Source organism: Chiloscyllium plagiosum, chromosome 16 (genome assembly GCF_004010195.1).
Source record: "Chiloscyllium plagiosum isolate BGI_BamShark_2017 chromosome 16, ASM401019v2, whole genome shotgun sequence".
Classification (NCBI taxonomy): domain Eukaryota; kingdom Metazoa; phylum Chordata; class Chondrichthyes; order Orectolobiformes; family Hemiscylliidae; genus Chiloscyllium; species Chiloscyllium plagiosum.
The window spans coordinates 39,757,222-39,782,600 of NC_057725.1; the positions used below are offsets into that span (position 1 = coordinate 39,757,222).

Sequence of the window (25,379 nt, forward strand, 5' to 3'; positions counted from 1 at the left end):
TGGCCATACTAAATTGCCCGTAGTGTTAGGTAAGGGGTAAATGTAGGGGTAGGGGTGGGTTTCGCTTCGGCGGGTCGTTGTGGACTTGTTGGGCCGAAGGGCCTGTTTCCACACTGTAATCTAATCTAATGTAATCTAATCTAATTTGGAAGGGTAAGGAAAGCAGATGCATGGGAAGATCACCACCAGCAAGTTGCCTTCCAGTCATACAACATCCTGATTTGGAATTATATTTCTACACTGTTAGCTAAAAATCATGGAACTGTCTTCTTTACAACAGTGAATATACCCACCTCAAAAGGACTCTCATAGTTCAGGTAGGCAGTTCGCCATCACTTCTCAAGGCCATGGTGGAAGGGAATAACTGCCAGCCTTACCAGTGACATATTCCAAGAATGAATTAAATAAAAGATAAAACATCATAAAATTGAGACAGAAGTTGGAAAATGAGCTTCAGCCACAGGAATGGGTCTTTCTCTATGCATTCAAATAAACACCCAACTTTAAAAATGCTCAAATAAACCTTTCTTGATCTTCACTGCTTCAGTGAGTAGTTCTAATATCTAAAAGCTTTCCAAGAAACTATAACTTCCTATCTCTGGGATAATCTTCATGGCAATTCTGCATTGAATAGTCCTGACAACTTTATCAATCCTTCATTGATTAGGTTAGATTCCCTAGAATGTGTAAAAAGTCCATTTGGCCCGAAAAGTGCACACCGACTCTCCAAAGAGTATCCACCCAGACCCATTTCCCTGCCTAATGCACCAAACACTATGGGCAATTTAGCACGGCCAATCAACCTGACCTGCACATCTTTGTGATGTGGGAGGAAACCAGAGCACCCGGAGGAAACCCACACAGACATGGGAAGAATGTGCAACTCCACCCAGATAGTCATCCAAGGCTGGAATCGAACTGGGTCCATGACACCGTGAGGCTGCAGTCCTAAACACTCAACCACTGAGCCACCATGCTGCCCATTACATTCAAACTGTACATAGTACTCCAACTCTGATCTGACTACAGTTTTATGTAAATTGCTTGCGCATTTAGTCATCTGGTAGAACTTGAGTACTGCTGAAAAGACACTTTTCTAGGCCTTTTGTCTTGCACTTATCAGGACAGTTCACAAGTGAATAGAAAACATTGCTTAATCTGTATGTGAGGACAGCGCTGATGAGTTGGCAAGTAGATTCTGATTGGTGCAGGTGCTGTCATGGAGAACACCCTAATTAGTGATAACAGAGTTAATTGCCATGCTCTGTTGACATCTTGAACAAAGCAGGCTGAACTGTAATTGGTTCATTTCCAGGACCATACCTTGATCAGAGAATGGGTACAACTCATTCTGTTGTGTTGAAACTGATGCAGCGTGTGCATGCTTATGATTATGAGTCAGGCTCCGAGTATGGCACACATGGGTATAGGAAGTGACTTATTAAGTTACAGGTCTCTGTATATCACAGACAGAGAGTCCATTGTATGTACACTGCACCTCTTTCAAGGCAACAAAACAGGTGATAGCCATTCTCTGGTTAACTTATCCAGGGAAGGCTTTAACCAGGGTTAAGCTGCCTTGTTTGAAATGTAAACAAAATCTGGCAGTTAACAGTCAGTCATCATTTAGTGGTGCACCCTTCATGGCAACAACGCTGCAAATCAGAGTCCACTTGTCAACCAATAAGCACTCTTCTTTAATGGACATAATTTTTTTCCCTTTGTTCTGATATTCATAGAGTCTTAGAGATGTACAGCATGGAAATAGACCCTTCGGTCCAACCCGTCCATGCTGAACAGATATCGCAACCCAATCTAGTCCCACCTACATATCCCTTGCAAAATGTTAACGCAAATGCAAGATAAAAAGCTTCAACAAATGTGCCTATTTTCAATAATGCATTTATTTTGTTGTTCTCTATATCCACACTTCTAATGCTGCAACTATTTTTTGTTCAGCAAGATAACTGACATAACCAAACCAAGCTCCTCAGGAATCTATACCATTTGAATTCCTCTTGGGCCAGTACAAAGTATGGACACTTTCCCATTAAGATAACCCATTTACCTAATTAAGGAAACACTGGTATAAACTGATCAGTGACAAGTTTCAGGGGTCGACTAAGTATTCAGGGATGCTGCAGGCATTTAAGTTGCATTGCTCTGGCTAGATATCCATTTTTTTGTCCAGTCAGGACCAGCCTTCCAGTAATGATACCAGCTATGGAAAGAGTTCCATAGGCCAGTGATAGGTTTCCCTGTTCAAATTTTAATCACTTGGCTAATAAATGATCCGTGGAATCATTGGAAGCATGGAAATGGCAAATATGCCATGATCAGCTTTATTTTAATCTCCCACTATCATGCCTTTCAGGCTACCTTTGTTAGATAAGGTGAGCTTCCCCAATCTACCACAAAAGAATCGTCATTACCTTGTCTTAACTAATTCACAAGGCAGGAGCTTAAACAATAGGAAGAGAGGAAATCAATACCAAAAATGAGCAGCAAACTTCACGGTGTGCCTTAACAATTTCCCTCAACATACTAGACAGTACCTGGGATTTAATCAATTGAATCAATAGGGCTTTCTAAGCAAAGAGACCTCCAGTGAAATCACACATACTTACCTAAAAACGTGCCAATGAAAAATACGCCGAGTGGTACATTTATTACAGGACTGGTAATGTTAATGAACCAGTTTGGCAGAAAAGGAGTTATTCTCAAGAAAATGATATAATTTATAAGATGCTCCCTGTGCTTGTCAACCTGCAAAATAAACATTAAAACATATGTCAATAGGCATATTTCGAACAATTTTCAGATTATGATATCCAGACACAACTACTTCTCTTGCACTCCAACAGATAATGACATAAGCAATTCTGTAACAGATTTAAGCTTTATAGCATTACCAAATTATACACCAAGCAAAGCATCACTGACTAGTAACATTTTTAATGCATCTATTATACTGGGAATGTAGATCATGCTTGGTAATGGCAGAACAGATCACAGAGTGGACTGGTGACTTCATCACTGGAATGTGCATAAAAGTTGAACCAAATAATTTGACAAATCCACTTTGTATCCAGGAGGAAGCTCTCAGATGATGCTAGAGTTCAATGCTCTTGCACCTACAATAGTGATCAGTCATCAAAAAATATCTGGATCAAACCTAGTCTTATTGCAGTAAAGTACTGCTGTAGGGTCAGGCTGTAATTTTACTTGCTTTCTTTGTTTCCAATCTTTGAAGTGATAATTGATCTAATGCTGATAGTTAACTGCAAATAGTATGCAAAATCAAAGCATTCATTTGAAGTAATTTTCTTCTTAGCTATTCTTGTCCTAATTCCCACTCTCGGGATTTCTATTTCAAAACGTACCTCCTGTAAATTATCTGAAGCCCCAAAGATGGTTAGCCATGATTCTCATTTTAATCTTCCCTTGTTCTTTCATCAAGATGTTGCAATATTTATTACAGTTCTCTGCAGTGGTCCATTCAGATCAGAAATCAAATCTATTTCTGTCTTCAACGTTAGACCCCTCTAAAACAGCATGATTTTACTGCTACTAATTTGCGACTTCAACTTACAAGTTTGAGATGAAGAGAACACAACTGCCCAGATATTACAATTGCCAGATAGTCTTTGAAGCAGCACCGACAGGAGTTACATGTGTCTGGACTGTGTGGAATCCCTCTTGCAGCCAGCACGCTGAGACCTGCCTGACAAACCAAGTTTTCCCAAATGCGAATTATCTTCCAACAAAGGTCTTTCACATTTGAGAATTTGGATGGTTACAAATCATTTAAGCTTAATAGTTACACAGGGGAAAAAAAAAGGTACGGAAACTATCACAATTTCTTTGTAATTATTAACTTGACCATATCCCTCTATCCCAAAACACAAATCTAACACCTCCAATCATTATCTTGCTGGACCCAACTTAACCCACCTCCATCAACAGGCATGACCTGAACCTGCTGGGGCCAACATTCAAACCAGCCCCGACACTGCACCCTGCCCTGACATGACACATTGATCTTGAGCCCCTCCCAACTTGACCCATCTCTGCTGTATCAGTCAATATCCTTCCCGAGCTGACCAGGCCTATCAGTGCTGGCACTGACATGTCGATCAGAACATCCGGGTCAATACATTAACGTCATTTTTAACCACTCTCTATGAAAGAAGAGGCAACAACAATTTATGTAGAAACAGGCTGTTGTTTGCCGCAAACCGAGATCAAAGCAATAAATTCACTGGGCACCAACATTCATCACAAACATTCTTTTTAAATGTTAAGAATTTTTTGTCATTGGTTGTCTATATACCCAAGACACTGGGAATATATTCATCAGATATATTAGATAGTAGTAAATTTTAATTTCCAAAAACCTCCCAGTTTAAAAAAAGACAGCATTTTGATATTATCTGATCACCATGAATAAACGCCAATGTTATTTTCCTATTAACTTTGCCTTGAATGCCAGTCCTGAGATGCCCACAGAGTAAACAAGATCATGCACACCAGCATAAATCAACAGGATTAATGCTCATGGGAGGCAACCATGAAACAAAAATAGAAAATATTTAAAAAACACACTAGATCCATCAGTGTCTGTGGTGAAAGAAAAATTTCCATTTGAATGCCATTTCTTCGATAGAATGAAAATAATCTCTCAGGTCTTCTTGTGTCTGATTTTACCCTTTGATTAGTTACTGTTTGAATAATTTCTTCCTCCTTTTCTCCCTCTAATTGTATTAGCACATTTACCAGCTTTTTTCATTTCAGCTGAAAGAAATCCATGTCTTCATATTGCTGATCAACATGCTGTGTGTTTCAAGCATTTTGATTTTGTTTCAGATTTTTAGCATTAACAGTATTTTGCTTTTTACATGTGTCTGGCTTGAAGAGATTGAGCAATGGAATGTTAATGCCTGCTTAGTAAAGGGTAATGATGCATTTTAGTTAATTGTCCTGTCCATCTGTGTCTCCCAGTCAGTAGAATCACAGTAACCTGGATAATAAGCCAAACAATGACTTCAGATACAGCTGTGCAAGCCAAGTACTTTTAGAAGATCAAAAATATGCTCAACAAACTGCCCCACAATATCCATCATTACATCAGGATAACTATTTGGCATTATAAAACCATTGATTTTTACATTTTTTAAAATTAATTTGAGAGATGTTGTGGTGAGCTGTCTTCTTGAACCGTTGCATGCTGCAGATTGACCCACAATGCTATTAGAGAGGGAACTCCAGGATTTTGACTCAGGGATAGCGATGCAAAGTAATAAATATATTTCCACGTCAGGATGGTGAGTGGCTTGGAGGGGAAATTGTAGGTGGTGGTGTTCCCATCTTTCTGCTGCCCTTGCCTTTCTAGATAGAAGTGGTCATGAGTTTGAAGGTGCTGTCTGAGGATCTTGGGTGAATTTCTGCAGTGCATCTTGTAGATAGTAGCAGCAGTACGTACTGAGTGTTGGTGGTGGAGGGGGTGGATGTGGTGCCAATCAAGGAGGCTGCTTTGTCCAGGATGGTGTCAAGCTTCTTGAGTGTTGTTGGAGCTGCACCCATCCAGGTAAGTGGGGAGAATGCCAGCACACTGATTTGTGCCTTACAGATGATGGACAGGCTTTGGGGGAGTCAGCAGAGGGGTCACTCGCAGCAGTATTCCTAGCTTCGGACTTGCTCTTGTAGCCACTGTGTTTGTATGGTGAGTCCAGTTGAGTTTCTAGTCAATGGTAAACCAGGATGTTGACAGCAGAGGGGATTCACTGATTGTAACACCATTGAATGTCAAGGGATAGTGGTTAGATGGTCTCTTATTGGTGATAATCACAGCCAGGCATTTGTGTGGTGCGAATGATACTTGCCACTTGTCAGCCCAAGCCTGAATAATGTCTAGTTCTTTTACCTCAGATTCAAAATCAAAATTTCATATTTTACATTATTTAACATTTCTCTTTTAAATTTCATGTTGACCAATCAATTCACTGTGAATTCTCCAAAGTATAAAGCATTGAAATAAGAGCAAATGTTACCTGTTGTGACCATTTTGTTGCCCTTTCTGTCAAATATTTATAAACAATTGGTCGTCCAACCAAATAAGAAAGCATATAGCAGAAGGAAGCTCCAAGCCCAGAACACTGCAATGATTGGAGAAAAACAGAATCCACATTGAAATAATGATTCCAAAAATAAGTTACTTCACAAATGTGGCTAAGTTTCACTTCTTACAGCACCATTACATAAAGTTTTTAGGAATGGGGTAGACAATCTAACCTCTCAAGACTGTTTCATAGGATCTTTGACAAAATGTTTCTTTCCTTCCCCACTAGCAAACAAAGTCACAGATGTGTCACTAATTACTGGAGAGAAATGTAAAGAGTGTTACAAGGGGACATAAATTTAAGGTGAAGGGTGGAAGGTATAGGGGAGATGTCAGGGGTGGGTTCTTTACCCAGAGAGTGGTGGGGGCATGGAATGCGCTGCCTGTGGGAGTGGTAGAGTCAGAATCTTTGGTGACCTTTAAGCTGCAATTGGATAGGTACATGGATGGGTGCTTAAGCTAGGACAAATGTTCGGCACAACATCGTGGGCCGAAGGGCCTGTTCTGTGCTGTATTGTTCTATGTTCTATGTTCTAAAGTATAGGAGCATGCTATTTAGCCTTCCATATCTGTGCTGGAACTCTACAATAGAGCAAATACAAACATGCAGAAATTTATCTTCTTTCTTAATAGCAAACTTTGAAATTGAAATATTATACCAAATCATAATATTATTAACTTGATATTCTCTTTTTAGAGCAATGTGTCTCTTCCAGCATTCCACACATCCTGGTATTATTTTCCAATGTTCTTTGCTGTTCTCACACCCCTGCTGAATTAGTTTAAACCCTCTACAACAACACAAGCAAAAATCTTGCTAAGAACTCAGTCCTGGCTTGGTTCAAATGCAACCTGGTTTTCACATGTGCCATTTCTCCCCAGAGGCAGTCCTAGAGCTCCAGGAATCTAAAGCACTCCCTGCTGTAACACTTTTCCAGACATGCATTCATCAGCCTTAACATCCTGTTTCGGTCCTCACTTACATGTGATACTGGCAGTAATCTGGAGGTTACTACTTTAGAGAGAGGTGCTACTTCTACCTAGCTCCCCAAGATTTCAATGACAGGACCACAATCCCCCTTCCTACCCATGCTGCTGGAACCAATATAAAGTGCGACCTCTGGCTGTTCGCCTTCCCCTAGAAGGATGTTCTGCAGCTATTCTGTGTCATCGCTGGCTCCCAGTATTAGGGAGGAAACAAACCATCCCGGAGTTACATCAATGGTCACAAAAATGTTTGTCTCATCTCTCAAAGAATCTCCAATAACTTCCGCCTTCCTTCTTCTGCCTCTACAACTGAGCTAGTCATGCCACAGCCTTAGCGCTTGATGCACTCTTCAAGCATCCTTTGCCTTCAACCATTGCCCAGAACCAAAAACCAGTAATAAGCAAAACCTCGGAGTCCAGGACTCCCTTTCTGCTTTTCTTAGACTGTCTGGTGGTCACTCATTTCTTATCAGCCTATTTGCTAATAATTTGTGACACAACCACCTCTTTGAACACGCTATCCATAAAGTTCTCTGCATTATCTCAGTCCCTCTAGCTGCTGCTTGGAGTGCAGCCAGTGACATTTCCTGCACATGGGCTCACCTCAGTCATGAGAATTATCCATGACTCCTCACATACCATACAGCAGACATTCCACTTGGCTGACTTCCTCTGCATTAGTTAACACATACTTTTAGATTACTTTATTTACTTTACCCATACTCTGGTAGTGTTTGAAAAAAAACTGGAGATGAGTAGAAAGTAGAAATTCTGTGCCCTTACTCACAAATCAGCTCCCTCTCCTATGCCTTTAATTATTTAACTTCCATATGCCAGCTTCAAAATGTACGTTTTAAAAAATTATAGGAATTGAAACATTCCCAACGGTAGCTGCTCAACATTGAATCAACTCAAGATTTCTATAATGGCATTTTAAGACTTTTTATCTCTCCTACTCTTACTGTCTTTGAATTTTGGTGTTTTGTTGGAGTTTAAAACTCCATTCTGCATCATATAAGCATAATTCATTTACCTTGAAAGGATAATGTAGTGGCTGCTTTGTCATGAGCATGTGAAGGAAAAAATGTTGTGGTTCGAATTGACTTACATAAAATAGTAATGTATATTATATATATTGTACAATATACATAATATATTGTACAATTAGTATTAGTTGTATTAATACTAGGTTTGTAACAAAGAAATAATATTCAGAATAATCTTTTGATGGTAAATGAAGATGCTTCCTAAGGATACATTTTCATTCTCCTAGGTGGTGGAAGGGAGATAAAAAATATACAATTAATATATCTTAATACCATTTTTAGAAGTTTGATTTTCAAATAGAAGCAGATTGGTGTTAATTACTTCTGTGAAGGGTTTTTATTAAAACACAGAGTCCTTCTGGGACAGTGATTATATCCAACATTTTGTCAGAACAGGTGACTGGAAATGACTGGGGTGTTTATGGAGAGATGTTTATACTGTTGGGTTTATGACAAACACAATAAAATGCAAGGACATTCTCTTTGTTTTCAGTTCAGAAGAATGTAGAATGAACAAGTTTGCTTTTAATTCAGTACAGCAAATTGCATTTAGAAGCAGGTTTTGTTTCTCTCCTAGGAGTAATTCAGGAACAAGTCACCTCGGCAGCAGGGTTCAGTTGGTAAAGCTTCCAAACCAGGACAGTTTAGTTTTCAATCTGCAGATTAAAACTGAGAAAGCACTGACACTCAGATTTGTCAAGTAGATGTGGACAGAATTAGGAAAGGATTCAAATTGTCTCCGCAGCAAAATAACTGTCAGGAATTGGTAAATAAAACCCCAATGAGTTGAAATGGGATTAGAGTCACTGAAATGGAAAGTGTCAGGAATTAAGTCAAAACTTCATTTGTTTGTGGGTTTTAGACCTTGCTAATGATCTATGTTTAGACTTTTAGTTTTGTAGACTCGATTTCTGTTCTGTTGTTAAAGAAAATCTACAGCCTCAAACAAATATGTCTGTGACTAACTACCATTTCAACTAAAAATAAACCTATCAAGCCCAGTTTCATTCTAACGGCAATAATGTTAGCTGACATCAGAACAATGGCACTCTAAGCCTCTTGTACTTTAGGCTTTTATTACTCTTCAAATGACTTAGCCTGAACTTTACCAATTTCATCAACAGTAGTACCTGAAAACAGATGAAAGAATAAAATTGCAGCTCTAAATTGGAGAATAAAAAAAAACACTAAAACAAAAGTTGATTAGGAACCGCAACAGATAACACGGATTATCAGAAGCAATGAAGACTCAACAAACCAAACGTCCTTTAATAATATACAGAATCCATACTGGCCCCATCAGTTTCTGTAATTATCATTCTCAATCACCATTTCTTTTTGTATAATGCATGACTGAGCTTGACAAAAGGGAGAAATTGGATTTATTTGTGATTTCACAGTGAAAATAAAATCAAAGTTCACAGCTTCCACCCACAAATACAAAACAATTATTTCAGGTAGATTGTGCTTTTGTATTTTATACTGTATGAGTACAAGTCAGGGGTTGGAAACAGAAGCAATATCATCCAAGCTCATGCTCATGTACCACCTAGCAAAGCGGAGTCATTTGTATACATGTAAAGAAGCAAATAATTGAAATATTTAGTTTATAGGTAAAAAAGCAAAAGGAATCGGAGAGAACAGATACACAAATCAACATAGTAAAATGCAGATAATAAGGCAATTAAAAAACAACTGGGTCATTTTGAGAGTGGAAAAGCAATGTTTTTGTTTTGCATAAAATTCCATATGCATTATACCTACAAATACAGCGAACATCTGCCATCTCCAGATCATGTAAAAATAGAGGCAGTGCAGAAAGTGTGATTTACTGGAATAATGACCAAAATTGACAAATTACACCTATCAGGAAAAATTCAACAGGCTAGGGACACTTCTCATTACGTAACAGAAAGCTGTAGACCTGACAGAAGGCTTTCGCTATTAGAAATTAGAGTCATAAGAGTCATAGAGATGTATAGCATGGAAACAGACCCTTCGGTCCGATCCGTCCATGCCGACCAGATATCCCAACCCAATCTAGTCCCACCTGCCAAAAATTCTTTAATTTTAGACTTTAATATACTGACTATCATGAATAAATATTCCGTTTGCCTCCTCTGATCCAAAAGAATCTCCAACCTATCCAATCTTTTCTTATACCTAAAATTGCGTTCTCCTGACAATATTCTCATACAAATCATTTGGGACCTCTTTCATGCAATCACATCCTTCCAATAATGTGGTGACCAGATGCACAGGCAAAACTGCAGTTGAACTTTCATCTTCTACAATGTGATAAGTTCTATGTTCGCAAAAACAAATCTATTCTATTTTCTTACCAGACAGACGAGGAACAACGCTAAAGGAAATGGGTACAGAAATCCTGAGAGGATACTGAGAAATATGGAACCTGGTATAGCAAATGTCTGTAAGCTGGAGAGAATAAGGTCAAGGATTACAATGATACAAAGTAAAATACTCTATGCTAAACAACTCAAACCTTAAATTTACCCAGCTGTAGCATGTCATCTACATTAACAATTAAAGAATATTTTAAATACTATGTATTTTTAAATATTCACAGTCTACACAAGAATGACCAATCACACGCATGATCTTGGAACAATGACATGAATATCAAACAAATGACAAGTAATTAAGATAACATTAGGCAAGCAAGATAAACAATTAATCACGATCTCTATACCAAGTTGAGGAAATTAAGTTTTAATTAGATTGGAGTCTTCAAAGTGATCAGTGAATGAATTTAGACAATGAGTAGGAGTGGCTTAAGATGGAGAAAGTAAATAGATCTTTTTGAGCCAGAGAGAGTTTGCTGATAGCCAGCAAAACATCACAAATAGTTGGAGAATAAGAATTACCTTGCATTAGCTTTATAGGTTTAGCTCTATATAAAGCAGCCACTGTCTCATCAGCTGCTTGGGTCTTCCTGCAAAAACCTGTTAGAAAGGCCGCCAATCCTCCAACAGTTAGAAGGAGAGAAGATCTCTACATCGAAAACAATGGGCCTCAAATTTACAACTCCATGTGGTGACATGTTTTAAAGACAGAACCTGACATATTGTAAGGGATGGAAAGACTGCAAAAAGCAAGCACTTGAAAACTGTGAACCTTAAAGTAAATGGCTCATCTCGATTTTGCTGCTCGTCGGATGCTGCCTAAATTGCTGTGCTCTTCCAGCACCACTGATCCAGAATCTGGTTTCCAGCATCTGCAGTCATTGTTTTTTCCCATCTCAGTGTCAGGGGTTTGTGAATTGAAGTCTCACTCCAGAAGCTGAAACATTGCTGAGGGAGTCCTGAGAATAGAATTTTAAACTGAGCCCTCGTTAAACTTCCTTGTTAAATGTAAAAAGATCTGATCAGAGTGCTCCCTGAGGCCTAGATAATACTTACACCTCGGTGAACATCACTAACACAGATTTTGATCATTATCTGCATATTTGTGGAATATTATTGTGCACAAATTGGTTGTTGTATTTCCCTAAATTAAGAGAAAACATGACTAAAAATTCACTGCAAAGCACTTTGGGACATCCTAAAGTCATGCAAGTTGCTTTATAATTAGAATTTCAAAATATTTTCCAAACCTTCCAATTTAAGGGAAGAGGCTTGGCATCATGATGGACAGTACACTACACAGGTACACTACTTACACATGCTCATTCCCATGAGCAAGTGAAATGATTAACTGTACTTTAACTCACTTTTTCTCTTAAAAGTCAGAAACACACAACAGTGTTCTCCTGGAAGAAAGTAAAGTTTGCATCGAAAAGCTTTAAACTCAGTTCTAGACAAAGAAATAAACTCAAGTGTCATATACAAGGAGTTATATAGCTCCACATCTATGCTACCTCACCAACATCTCTCTCAATCACTCAACTATTTCTCATTTGGCACAATGGTGTCTCCCAACTAGCCCTGGAATAAACAGAAAATTGTCTCCCATTATATATTGGGAAGGCCAGTCCACAAACTCTGTTCCCTAAGCACTGATTGTGTTCCTCTCACTGAGAACGAGCAAGACTGCACAAGATTTTTACCATTCTTGCTATCTATTTAATCCAAAGCTGAGGTTCTTACCTTGGACTATGCATCATCGCAGCTGCCTACTTTCACGTCCCTAACATTGTCAATTATTGAACATAATAATTGTCTCAACATATCTGTTGGTGAAACCTTTATCAGTGCCTTTGTTACTGCTAAATTCATCTATTCAATATTTTACAGCGGCCCATGCTCTCTGCATTCTGTTGCCGAAGAATTAGGGAACATTTGGAGAGCATTTACCTCTGTTGGCAACAGTGCGATTCCAGGGGAAATCGGTAGGTGTGCTTGGTGAAGGTAGAGCATGAGCCAACTTGCGTGCCGAAGTTTTTGTGCTGTGCTGCGCTTGTGCGGGTTTTTTTATGTGGACACCGGCATAGTACAACACAGAGATGTTGGTACGCACAGAACAAAGCACATGATCTGATTCCTCACTGGAATTGCGCTATTACCAACGGAAGTAAGCGTTCCCCAAAATGACTGTAACATTAGGAAACACTAACGTCCACACTTGCGCGATGTCAGTGCCAGTCTTTGTGCTGTCGTGTGCATGTGCCAAAGTCTATGCACCGTACTGCACATGCGTGTTGCCAGTTCTTAAGTCTTGGTGTGTCATTCTGCGCATGCGTGATGTCAGCTACCGACAGAGCAGCTTTCTGTGAGGTACTGTATAGAGAGCTACAAATCACAACACCAGGTTATAGTCCAACAGGTTTAATTGGAAACACACTAGCTTTCGGAGCGACGCTCCTTCATCAGGTGATTGTGGAGGGCTCGATCGTAACACAGAATTTATAGCAAAAATTTGCAGTGTGATGTAAGTGATTTACACATGAAAGAAGTGAAACTATCATTGTATTCTAACAGATGAAAGGCTTAACAGACAATCAATTTTTCAATGTATAATTTCAGTTACATCACACTGCAAATTTTTGCTATAAATTCTGTGTTACGATAGAGTCCTCCACAATCACCTGATGAAGGAGCGTCGCTCTGAAAGCTAGTGTGTTTCCAATTAAACCTGTTGGACTATAACTTGGTGTTGTGTGATTTTTAACTTTGTACACCCCAGTCCAACACCGGCATCTCCAAATGATGTATAGAGAGCAGCTTTCTTACATTTTTTACATGTACTGCATTAACTTTACTTCTGTTTGGTTAATAACTACGATTTCAACCTTCATTCAAGTTGTGTTATACTTTGCATTACACTTTTGGGTGATATTTGAATGATTCCATCTGATATTTTTTGCAGTTTTCCCAAAGGTTCCATTATTTCTATTAAGCGATTTTCTATTAAGTGAGGTTTCGCTCGAACGCAAGTATGGTGTTATAGGAAAACTACCTGTACTTACCATTAAGGATCTCAATTCTAGTTTGCACAGAATCTAATCATTAAATAAAATCCATGTTTCTTGAATGTACTGCAGCCCGTATCTGTGAAAAGTTCTTACTTTGATTCTGAAGCTAGTATGTCTTATAGATGCATTTTTTGATCCCAAGCTAATTAACATATTTTCTGCAAATGCTTTCAGTTCCCTTCACAACTCTCTCATAGCAGAGGGCTTTTGAATAACTACTTATGCCTAACATTAAGAATTACAAACAGTGGATATTTTTTCCTCCCTACCTGTGTGGAAGCATGTAACAACTCCCCCATATCTCCAGAGGTACCAATTACACCAACAGCACTATCTGAACATGAGCGCAAGCATTTTCTGTAGCACATTAGATGTGCAAGTGGGCATCAGAGCCACCCCGCATTTGCCACGGGACAATGCCTACATCAGTAAAACTATAGGAATTCATTTTGTGTTTTAAAAACGGCAGCCGCAGCTTAAACCCACAGAACTCAGCAGCTGCCGGTCCACCCACGTGACCGGGAGATGGGAGCCAGAGGACAGATCAAATCCACACTAGGCCAGACACTAACCATGACTCATAGACTGAAACTCTGGAGCTAATTAATATGGAAACCCATCTCCTAATCAAATCAAGAGACTGACTGAAACACACCCATATTCATCAATACAGAACCATCCTGACACTAAGGACAGGCATCCACCAGACAGGAACGAACAGACTAATACACACCAGCACCGCAAGGGAACAAAGGGGGGTGCTAGCCCCAGCCCTCACAGAGGGAGACAAGCAGATAGTACCCGGACCTGTTTACATAATCCAATGAGCACCCTATTGTGTGTACACTGCAACTCTCCTGGGATGGCAGGAAACCCACCATTTGCACCTACTCCAGCGATGATGGGGAACTATCATCCCATTCAAACTCAAAATCCACACATCCTGACAAAGAAAGGTATATAATGTGTAGCAGCGTGCGGGAACAGCAGAACAGCCGAGATTCGGACCTCGGTTGGTCTCCGCCGGTGTTACTGTATCAATAAACGTTACCGATTGTTGAACCGCACTCTGGGCTCGGACTGATATCACTTCATCCACGCTAACAGATGTAAGCACTGTGTGCAACTCAAAAAATATTAGTATCTCTTTCGCAGGCAAGTTGTGCCCAGATCTTCATTATGCAAACTTGGTGCTGACTACATATGAAAAGGATACAAAATATATGTGGTAAAGTATGCTACTAATACTTGTGCATAGTAAGTATCCTTGTATTTAGAAAGAACCTTTCCCAACGCCTTGGCATCATCCATATCTTTCGGAATCACTATTGTCTTTTGCTCCTCCCTGAAAATATCAAGAAACAGAATGACATGGTTAATTATTAAAGTAACTAGAATTTGAATGCAATTACCTGACAGAAGATATACATTTTCTCAAAAGTACATCTTGTTTTCTTTTAAAATAGCTTTCTCATTACTTTTGTGAGATCCAGATTCACCTTTATGTTAATCACACTCTCATATTATTCATAGGTATAATGCACTGCTGCATTTGATTAACTGCTGGTGATCTTGCACAATCTCTGTTGGCACTCAAGGTGTGCAAGGTGGTGATGTTGGCCGTGATGGTCGTGATGGCAGTGGTATGGAGGGAGCAGAGAGAAGGAAAGGTCTGATTTCATTCTGACCAAACTTAAATTTTTTTCTATTTAACAGTCAAACGGTTGCCTCTATTTCAAAAGCCCTTTTAGAGGGTCAGCACAGACTTCATGGGTTAAATGGTCAGCTCAATTATATATTTCATTTAACATCCACAACACTCTGAGGCACTTTGCAAAGAAAGGAGAAAAGTAATACCAAAATTGGAGGTGTAGTGGACAGTGAAGAAGGTTACCTCAGAGTACAATGGGATCTTGATCAGATGGCAAATGGGCCAACGAGTGGCAGATGGAGTTTAATTTAGATAAATGTGAGATGCTGCATTTTGGAAAAGCAAATCAGAACAGGACTTATACACTTAATGGGAAGGTCCTGGGGAGTGTTGCTGAACAAAGAGACCTTGGAGTGCAGGTTCGTAGTCCCTTAAAAGTATAGTTGCAGGTAGGTAGGATAGTGAAGAAGGCATTTGGTATGCTTTCCTTTATTGGTCAGAGGGAAAAAGTGAGGACTGCAGATGCTGGAGATCAGAGCTGAAAAATGTGTTGCTAGAAAAACACAGCAGGTCAGGCAGCATCCAAGGAGCAGGAGAATCGACGTTTCGGGCATAAGCCCTTCTTCAGGCTGCACAGGACATTGGTTAGGCTACTGTTGGAATATGAGAGAAAGTGAGGGCTGCAGATGCTGGAGATCAGAGCTGAAAATGTGTTGCTGGAAAAGCGCAGCAGGTCAGGCAGCATCCAAGGAACAGGAGAATCGACGTTTCGGGCATAAGCCCTTCTTATGGTGTGTAATTCTGGTCTCCTTCCTATCGGAAGGATGTTGTGAAACTTGAAACGGTTCAGAAAAGATTTACAAGGATGTTGTCTGGGTTGGAGGATTTGAGCGAAAGGGAGAGGTTGAACAGACTGGTGCTGTTTTCCTTGGAGTGTCAAGAGGCTGTGGGGTGACCTTTACAGAGGTTTACAAAATTATGAAGGGCATGGATAGGATAAATAGACAAAGTCTTTTCCCTGGGGTGGGGGAGTCCAGAACTAGAGGGCATAGGTTTCGGGCGAGAGGGAAAAGATATAGAAGAGACCTAGGGGGCAACTTTTCACACAGGTGGTGCGTGTATAGATTGAGCTGCCAGAGGAAGTGGTGGAGGCTGATACAATTACAGCATTTAAAAGGCATCTGGATGGGTATATGATTAGGAAGGGGTTAGGGGCATATGGGCCAAGTGCTAGTAAACGGGACTAGATTAGGTTAGGATATGTGGCCGGCATGGATAATTTGGACTGAAGGGTCTCTATGACTGTAAACACACTACATACAATAGCCAAATCTAAGCCTTGGAGAAAACTAGAGATGGCAAATGTTTGGTCGAGTATTAAGATCAAGATATGGATTTTCTAGTAGGGGCAGAGGTTGAGATTTGAGGTTGAGAGAATATGTCAAAAAAAATTCAGCTAGGCTAATATTCTGAACAAGGATGCAAGGCAAGAGGCAGTTCTAGAGACAGGGTGGTGCAAGGTGTTAAAGAAATTTAGAAAGGACAGGATGGAATTAAAGGTAATCTTCATGGACAGAGTTAGACAGTGCAGGATTATTTATTGAATTTACTTGTGCTATTGCTATTTTTAAAACTAATTTTCAACATATAAAGGTACTACAAATGTTACTGAGAATTGGTGCAAATGAAAAAGCATCATTTAAGTGCCTGAACGAAGAAAGGATAAATGCTAAAATACAAATATTGGATATTATTGAACATTTCATGCTGGAGAAAAATTCCAAAATAATTGAGAGCTTTCTGGTAACTCTCCTTCATGACCAGTTTTCACATGTGAGGTTTCACAGCAAAATTATTTAATTTTGGGAAAATAACCTTATGCATGGTTGTTCCCATCTAACTTTCAAAACTGTTGTCAGCAAGAGTCATAGGAAAGAAATCAGGAGAAGAAGAAAGGCAGGATGACTTTTATCCTCCTTTGGATACTAAGATCAACAGCAATAACCAGAAGTGCTGGAACTCAATGCAAATCCAGAAGCCAAGCTGAAGCATTATTAACTTACGACTGAGCAATTACCCACTGAGCTATCAAAGGAATTTTATCATCTGATCCTGAACAATTTTTGTAGAAACAGTATTTGATCTGTGGATGCACCTTGGAAACAAGTTGTGTTTACACTGTATCCAAGACAAAACATGTGCCAGTTCAAGTTATTCTATGGAGATGATATCACACTAAAGAACATCATTAATGTGAAATTACTGGATTCTCTCCTGCTTGGAAGGATCAGCATCAGGTAAATGAATGTCACTGTCCAGGGCATTATGACATCATCAATCTGCATCAATAATACAATGCAGAAAGTTGATGTAGCTTCATCTTTTTCAGCTTCACAATCATCAACCTTTTACTACTATTTGCAAGGTTTGTAGCTCAGGTTGAGGTTTACTCGCTGAGCTGTAGGTTTGATATCCAGACGTTTCATTACCTGGCTAGGTAACATCATCAGCGGCAACTTCCAAGTGAAGCGAAGCTGTTGTCTCCTGCTTTCTATTTATATGTGTATATATGTGCCGCTGATGATGTTACCTAGCCAGGTAATGAAACGTCTGGATATCAAACCTACAGCTCAGCGAGCAAACCTACATCCTTTTACTATTTGCTGAATCAGCAAATAACAGCAATAACTTTTACAAAGAATGTTCAAATTGATTAAGATTGTGAAACAACAGCAACTTGGTGGAAAACAGCAGACCTTGGTGTTATCCTCGACAGCAGAGAGACCTACTTTGCAGCACAGTCAGAAGAAAAGTCTCAACAACTGCTATCTTCACAGTGTCAGATGTATCCTCGGCATTGTTTGATAGGACAAGACCACCAACTGTGCTAATTTCATTGGTTTTCACTTAATACTAATCAAGTACATTTGCAATATTGTGTTCATCAGATGAATGTAAACAATATGCCAAAAAGCCTTCTGCACAGTGAACTGGCCAGTGAGTTGCAGCCTGCATCCATACTTCCACTCCAAGGGAGATATCAAGGTGGCGAACATTGTCTGTGCCAACTGGAGATAGCTGCTACTGGTTGAACATCTGGAGGCTAACTGGTTAGAGAGGCATCAGTTGAGGTAAGGAGAAGCATAAGGCTCACCTGGCTGAAAAGACGGCACAGAGAAAACAGCGTCTAGTGAATTCTGCACCTTCTCAGCCTACAGCCTTTATCTGCAGCAAGTGCGGCAGAGACTGCAATGCCAGAGTGAGCCCCACAAGACGATGTTTAACACACAGTTGACCACTAAAGCGCAAACCATTGCCTCACCAGACAGAAGGCTGCCAGAGGATTCAAACAAGGATGACTTAGAATGTCATGAGTATTCTTTAAAAGCTCTTGGTGCATCCGAATAATGGATTTTATGTTATATGGCCATTAAAAATGCTCATATCATTATTATTCAGTTAAATTTACTTTGGCTGCAAACAGTGACATCTCTATTTTCAACCAACCATATCCATTCTGGAGAAGTACACTCACAATCACTCCAGTAAAGTACAGAATTGTAAATGGCATCAATTTACACACAAAAGTTTGTATGCAGTTACCTTTTGTCCGCTATATTTTTCCAGTGAGTTCACCCTGGCTTGAATAGGAGACCATTCTCCACTTTTGATTACAAGTTCTGTTTGCAGTGGTTTGAGGACACTTGTAAAAATAGATTCTGTAGTCTGCAGTTGTGCACTGTTCAATTGTAAAATAGTGCTAGTTTGGTGTGGGCAGCACGGTGGCACAGTGGTTAGCACTGCTGCCTCACAGCGCCAGAGACCCGGATTCAATTCCCATCTCAGGCGACTGACTGTGTGGAGTTTGCACATTCTCCTCGTGTCTGCATGGGTTACCTCCGGGTGCTCCGGTTTCCTCCCACAGTCCAAAAAAACTGTGCAGGCTAGGTGAATTGGCCATGCTAAATTGCCCGTAGTGTTAGGTGAAGGGGTCTGAGTGGGTTGTGCTTCGGCGGGTCAGTGTGGACTTGTTGGGCCGAAGGGCCTGTTTCCACACTAAGTAATCTAACAAAAAACCAGTTGCTTATACAGGCGGATGTTAAAGATATAGTGTTACAGTTTGAAGAGCAAGATATATTTCTGACATGCTGTTGACCAGTTGTGCCTCAATCAGTTGAACAATTAAAATTTTTAAAAGTCCAGAGTCATTTATTCTAGCGTCAATTGTACACATACTTACTCATCAAGCTCTGGGAAATTCCTGTACACTAGGTACATTACAAAAGCAGCTGAGAGGAAGGTAGAAAGAAGAATTAAGATAGACATTCGGGCTGATCCTCCTTCCAATGATGTTGTCCCTTAAAATATAAAATAAAGATCATTAATAGAAAAATTCAAGACCTTTAGGATTAACTGGCCTTTGAGAGATAATGTCTGTCACAACTCGATTCCATTCTACATATGCTCTACCTGAAGGCAGATGCTTGGTTCACTGTGTGCTGATGATTCACCTTAAGCCATGCTCCTCAGCAGTTTTTGTCATTGGTAGTTTACCACTGTCTTCCATGTGGAAGGATAGGGCATGGAGGCAGGTCCCAAGGATACCCAAGCCTGAAGGAAAGCAAACCTGCACTGGTGACATTATTCTGAAGCACATCCTAACCATCGAGACAACCACATTTGACATTAGAATCAAGTTGTTTGCAATGAGCAAGTTTTCATTTTCTACTTTGGACACTTCATCTTGGTCAATCCACTGTTTAATTACTTAAAAAATTCTTGTCGCCTGCCATGTTTCTCATCAGAATATCCTTCCTCCATTCTTTCACCAGTCTCAATACTAAGCAACTTAAGCTGCAATTGCAATTTCCATCATATCTTCCCTAACCCACGCAACTCTGAATTCAGTTTCCTCCATTTCTCCACACTCACCACCATACCCTCGTTCTTACCAACTACATCATCCTCCGTAAACTTAGCCATCTCTACCATGAACATCTTCAAGCACAGACTTAAGCTTCCAACTGGCTTCATCATGCTTGTTCATTCTCGTCATCCATCACAAGATTTAATCAAAACACATGCTTCACTCATCTTAGCCCATCACCCACTAATCCAGAATCATGAGAACAAAAAGCTTGGAACGGAGAAAGAAAAAGGCCAGTGATTATCTTCTCACTGATACCCCCATCTTCACTTCACCCCCATTAAACCTTCTCACTGATACCCCCATCTTCACTTCCAACAAATGCTAAGTTTTCACTGTTAAAAATCACACAACACCAGGTTATAGTCCAACAGGTTTAATTGGAAGCACACTAGCTTTCGGAGCGACGCTCCTTCATCAGGTGATTGACTACCACCTGATGAAGGAGCGTCGCTCCGAAAGCTAGTGTGCTTCCAATTAAACCTGTTGGACTATAACCTGGGGTTGTGATTTTTAACTTTGTGCACCCCAGTCCAACACCGGCATCTCCGAATCATAAGTTTTCACTGACATGCTTGCCTTTCAGATTTAGATCATCTGTTCAACTATTTTTCAATTCATGCTTTGGAAAGAAGCACCATCGGTAAGGCTTGTACTAACTACCAGTCTCTAGAGAAAGCTGTGGTTGATTTTCTTGAATTGTTTCCATACATACCTAACTGTGGGCAAAGTATTTTGTCTAAGGGCTTCTGCTCCAACTAAAATACTGTCATTCTTTGCACCTTCTCGATCATGGTAGCACTTTCACCTCCACGTCAGAAGGTTGTGAGCTTAAGATCCACTACAGAGTTGCACACTGTTGTTTTGGATGAGACTAAACCAAGGTGACAGCCTAAATTCTGACTTTTGTCTCGTTTAAAAGGCAAGTGTAAGGTGCTACATTCCAGATGCGATTTGAGTGGTCAAACTATTCGGCTTTGAGGAAAACACAGTATATTCTTACACCACAGTTAAAATTCAAAGAATTGGCATAATTTTAACTCTACTGAAATTCTCAATAAAATAATATTATTTAACTACTCATCAACTGTTCCAAAACAGTAGTAGCCCATAAATACACTCTTGGCAAAGATAAATGCAGCAAAACAGATTTCCCTCACTTGCTGTCTCCATCAGTCCAGAAGAAGGAAACCAACAGAAGGAATCTAGCAGCAGAGAGAGAACTCAAGCTCTTGCAGCAGCAGAGAAAGAGCTGTATGTAGCATCTTCAACTCCAAAAAGCCAACTTCAACAAGTAAAAGACAAACTAAAACCCTGGGTCTGGGTGAGCCTGACTCCATCAACTCATGCTTTCTTTGTCTAACTTAAAAAAAAACCCCAAAGCTATTTACTTTGCCTTCCATGGAGCTGACACCTTGGCACCAGACTTACAACACCTCTCCAAGATAATCAGGACAGAACAAATCGCTCTTAAAGGCACACACCGTCACAGCACGACAATCTAACCTGACCTTACACTGAAGTATTGCAGGAGTACTACACTGCTAAAGATACCATCATTCCAATGAGATATTAAACCAAGGTCTGCTCTGTACTGTCAGGTGGGTGTAAAAATTCTTTGATATCTTCCAAAATTAGCAAGGAAATAATTGGTCAATATTTATTCCTCAATCCTGGTTATTAAATACTACCCTCCCTCCACTGAAGCATCAGCACTCCCCCAAGTTAAGCAACATTTAGAGAAAGCACTGAGGGTGACAAAGGGTGTAAATTATTCTCTGGGTGGGGAATTTCAATGCCCATGACCAGCAGCACTACTTATCTAGCTGGCCGGATCCTAAAGAACATAGCTGCTAACCCTGAGCTGCAGCAGGTAGTGAGAGAACCTACAAGAGGGGAAGAAACATACTTGACCTCATCTTTACCAAACTGCTGGCTGCAGATACATCTTTCCATGACAACATCCGTAACAGTGACCACTGCACAGGCCTTAAAAAGACGAAGACTCTACTTCACATTGAAAATTATCTCCATCGTGTTGCATGGCACTATCACCATGCAAAATGGGACAGACTTCAAACAGATCTAGCAACTCAAGACTAGATATCCATGAGGCACTGTGGGACAACAATAGCAGAAGTGTACTCCAACATGTCAATGCTAAAGTGCAATAAGACCTGGACAATATCCAGAATTGGACTGAACAAGTGGAAAGTAATATTTGTGTACCACATAAATGCCAGGCTATGACTATCATCAATAAAGATATGATTTAAACATTGCCCCTTGACATTCAATGGCGTTACCATCACTGAATCCCCCACAATTTACATCCTTGGGGTTACCACTGACCGCAAATTCAAAAAGACTTGCTACATAAACACAGTGGCTACAACAAACAGCAGGTTACAGGCTAGAAATGCTGTGGCAAGTAACTCACCTCCTGACTCCCCAAGGCCTGATCACCATTCACAAAGTACAAGTCAGGAATGTGATAAAATACTCCCCACTTGCCTGGATGTGTGCAGCTGCAACACCACTCAGGAAGCTTGACACCAAGCAGCCCACTTGACTGGCACCACATCCACAAACATCCACTCTCTCCATCACCGATGTTCAGTAGCAGTGTGCACTGGTTACAAAATGCACTGCAGAAATCCACAAAATACCCTTAGACAGCACCTTCCAAACTTGCAGCCACTTCCACCTAGAAGGACATGGGCAGCAGATTTACAGGAGGACTACCACCTGCAAGCTCCCCTCCAAGTCACTCACCATCCTGACTTGGAAATATGTTCTGATCCTTCTCTAGATCAAAATCCTGGAATTCCTCCTCTAATGGCATTATGGGTGAATCCACAGAAGGTGGATTGCAGCAGCTCACCACATCTTCTCAAAGGCAGATAGAGACAGATTATAAATGTTGGCCAGTCAGCAACAATGTTGCCATTCATCTCGATAGAACAAGAATATAAAAGCAGGGATATATTGAGGCTTTATAAGGTTCTGGTCAGACCACATTTAGAGTATTGCGAATAATCTTGGGCCCAATACCTCAGAAAAAATGTATTGGTCCTGGAGGGGGTCCAGAGAAGATTCAAATTAATAATCCTAGGAATGAAAGGCTAAAACACATAAGGAACATTTGACTCTGGCACGATACTCAATTGAGTTTAGAAGGATTTGGGGGGGGGGAATCTGATTGAAACTTTCAAAACACTGAATGGCCTAAACACAGTGGATGTTGGAAAGATGTTTCCATTGGCAGGAGAGACAAGGACCTAAGGGCACAGCTTTAGAGTAAAGGAAAAACCTTCTAGAACAGAAACAAGGAGAAACTTCTTTAGTCAGAGAGTGGTGAGTCTGTGGAATCCATCGCCACAGAATGCTGTGGAAGCCAAATCACTGAGTATATTTAAAACAGAGATAGATAAGTTCTTGATTGGCATGGGGATTAAAGGTTATGGGGAGAAAGTGGGAAAATGGGGTTGAAAAACCTATCAGCCATGATTGAATGGCAGAGCAGACTCAATCGGCCGAATGGCCTAATTTCTGCTTCTATGTCTTATGGGCACCAACATCCCATGAACAATTTTTTTTGTTTTAAATCCAACTTTGCAAAAATTATCAATATATTATTTGAGGCCTTACTCCTACAAAGTGCTATTGTATTTCGCACATTGAAACAACACTTTAGACGTACTTAACATGCAGTAAAGCGCAGTATGATATCTGAAGATTAATATCTGATGACGTTGAAATGCACGTCTTTCTTTCTTCTTTCCCATCTTCATACTTCTCTTCCGCAACATAATTTGACGGGACGTAAATCTCCAAATGTTCAAAGAGCAACATCCAACTTGACCTCATCACCACACATCTCCTGACCACTGTATTATCAGGCTGTTTGCATCTCTTCCAGCTAAACAGCAGGAAGATCAGGACCATCTTCCTTATAGCCATTACCATGAGCTGCACAGCCTTGTCACAGTTTTCTTTTTGACTCCAAACTGAGGTTTTGACATCATACAGCTGCCCAGAAATAGAAAGCTATGTTTCCAACGTCGTAACTTTTCTCATCTTCCGTCTTTATCTCAGCCAAAGCGCTGATGAAACTCACTCAAACCTTAGAAACCTCATCTCGACGATTCAAATTCTCTCCACGTCTCACTCCGACCAGAAAAATATCTTCTCAGCACCTCTGCGAACTCTGTATGACGGCAGATAGGATTAATTGAGAATAGCATCATGGTCGGTACAGACATGATGGGCCGAAGGGTCTGTTCCTGTGCTTTACTGTCCTATCTTATGTGCTATGTTCACCCTTATAACACGATAATGGTAACTTCTCATCCCCTGGACACGATTCTTCCCCACCCCCGTTACCTTTAGCCGCTTCGCCATTAGCAGGGACGACCGGGTTCGCCGATTTCTCTTGGGCAGCAATATTCAGGCCGGATCGCCTCACCATTTCACCACTACTCTTCACGGCCATTTCTCTGCACCAGAAACACTGAACAAACCGGCGAAAAGACCGACAAATGCCGGTCACGTTGCTGTCCCTTTGCACTTTCACCTTTCAGGAAACAATGCGCATGTGTAAGAGTAACGACGATCCATGGACAAGCCGTGTCCAGAGCTCTAGCGCCACTGCGGCCTGGAGGTGCAAGTACATCGGCATGGTCCCGATGTCATCTTCAATCAGACAAAAATTACATATCTGCATAGTTTATTTATATGATGGTATATTTTATATTACAAAGAATAAATTAAAGACTCTTGTTGGACCCATGGCAATTGATTGTAACAGCTTACTGATGAAAAATAAAAACAGAAGTTGCTGGAAAAGCTCAGCAGTTCTGGCAATATCTGTGCAGAGAAATCACAACTAACTTTTCGGGTCCGGTGACCTTTCCTCGAAACGTTAACTTTAATTTCTTTTCACAGATGCTGCAAGATCTGCTGAGCTTTTCCAGCAACTTTTATTTTTCTTTCTGATTTACGGCATCTGCAATTCTTTACTGATGAAAAGTGTTCACTTTAGTAAGACACCAGGTAGTGAACACACGTACAACACAAGAAATCGTCTTTAAAAAAGTACAATGCTGAGGAAGGAGAAATTTTCCTAGTGACAGCTTAGAATTTTTGTGTGTAGTACACCAGAAACAAAACTGCCAAATGAATGTAGATAAAATAAACTCTTTTTTGACTTTGTATAT

General features: G+C 40.2%; 1 protein-coding gene across 4 annotated transcripts in view; it reads right to left on the reverse strand.

Annotated features, from left to right (window-relative positions):
• The window catches only part of tmem41b (transmembrane protein 41B), a 32,663-nt gene extending 7,883 nt beyond the window's left edge, over positions 1-24,780 (reverse strand). Inside the window, exons 1-6 of one of the 4 annotated variants that reach the window (XM_043705887.1) lie at positions 24,547-24,778; positions 19,474-19,522; positions 14,799-14,927; positions 10,494-10,587; positions 6,051-6,155; positions 2,628-2,766 (exon numbers count right to left, since the gene is read on the reverse strand). In XM_043705887.1, the coding sequence (XP_043561822.1) occupies positions 2,628-2,766; positions 6,051-6,155; positions 10,494-10,587; positions 14,799-14,927; positions 19,474-19,522; positions 24,547-24,655 (625 nt within the window). In that variant the 5' untranslated portion in view covers positions 24,656-24,778. Of the gene's footprint in view, positions 1-2,627; positions 2,767-6,050; positions 6,156-10,493; positions 10,588-14,798; positions 14,928-19,473; positions 19,592-19,703; positions 19,845-24,546 lie in introns of those variants that run through there. The other 3 variants (XM_043705886.1, XM_043705889.1, XM_043705888.1) reach the window with 3 other exon arrangements.
• Positions 24,781-25,379: the final 599 nt, after the last annotated feature.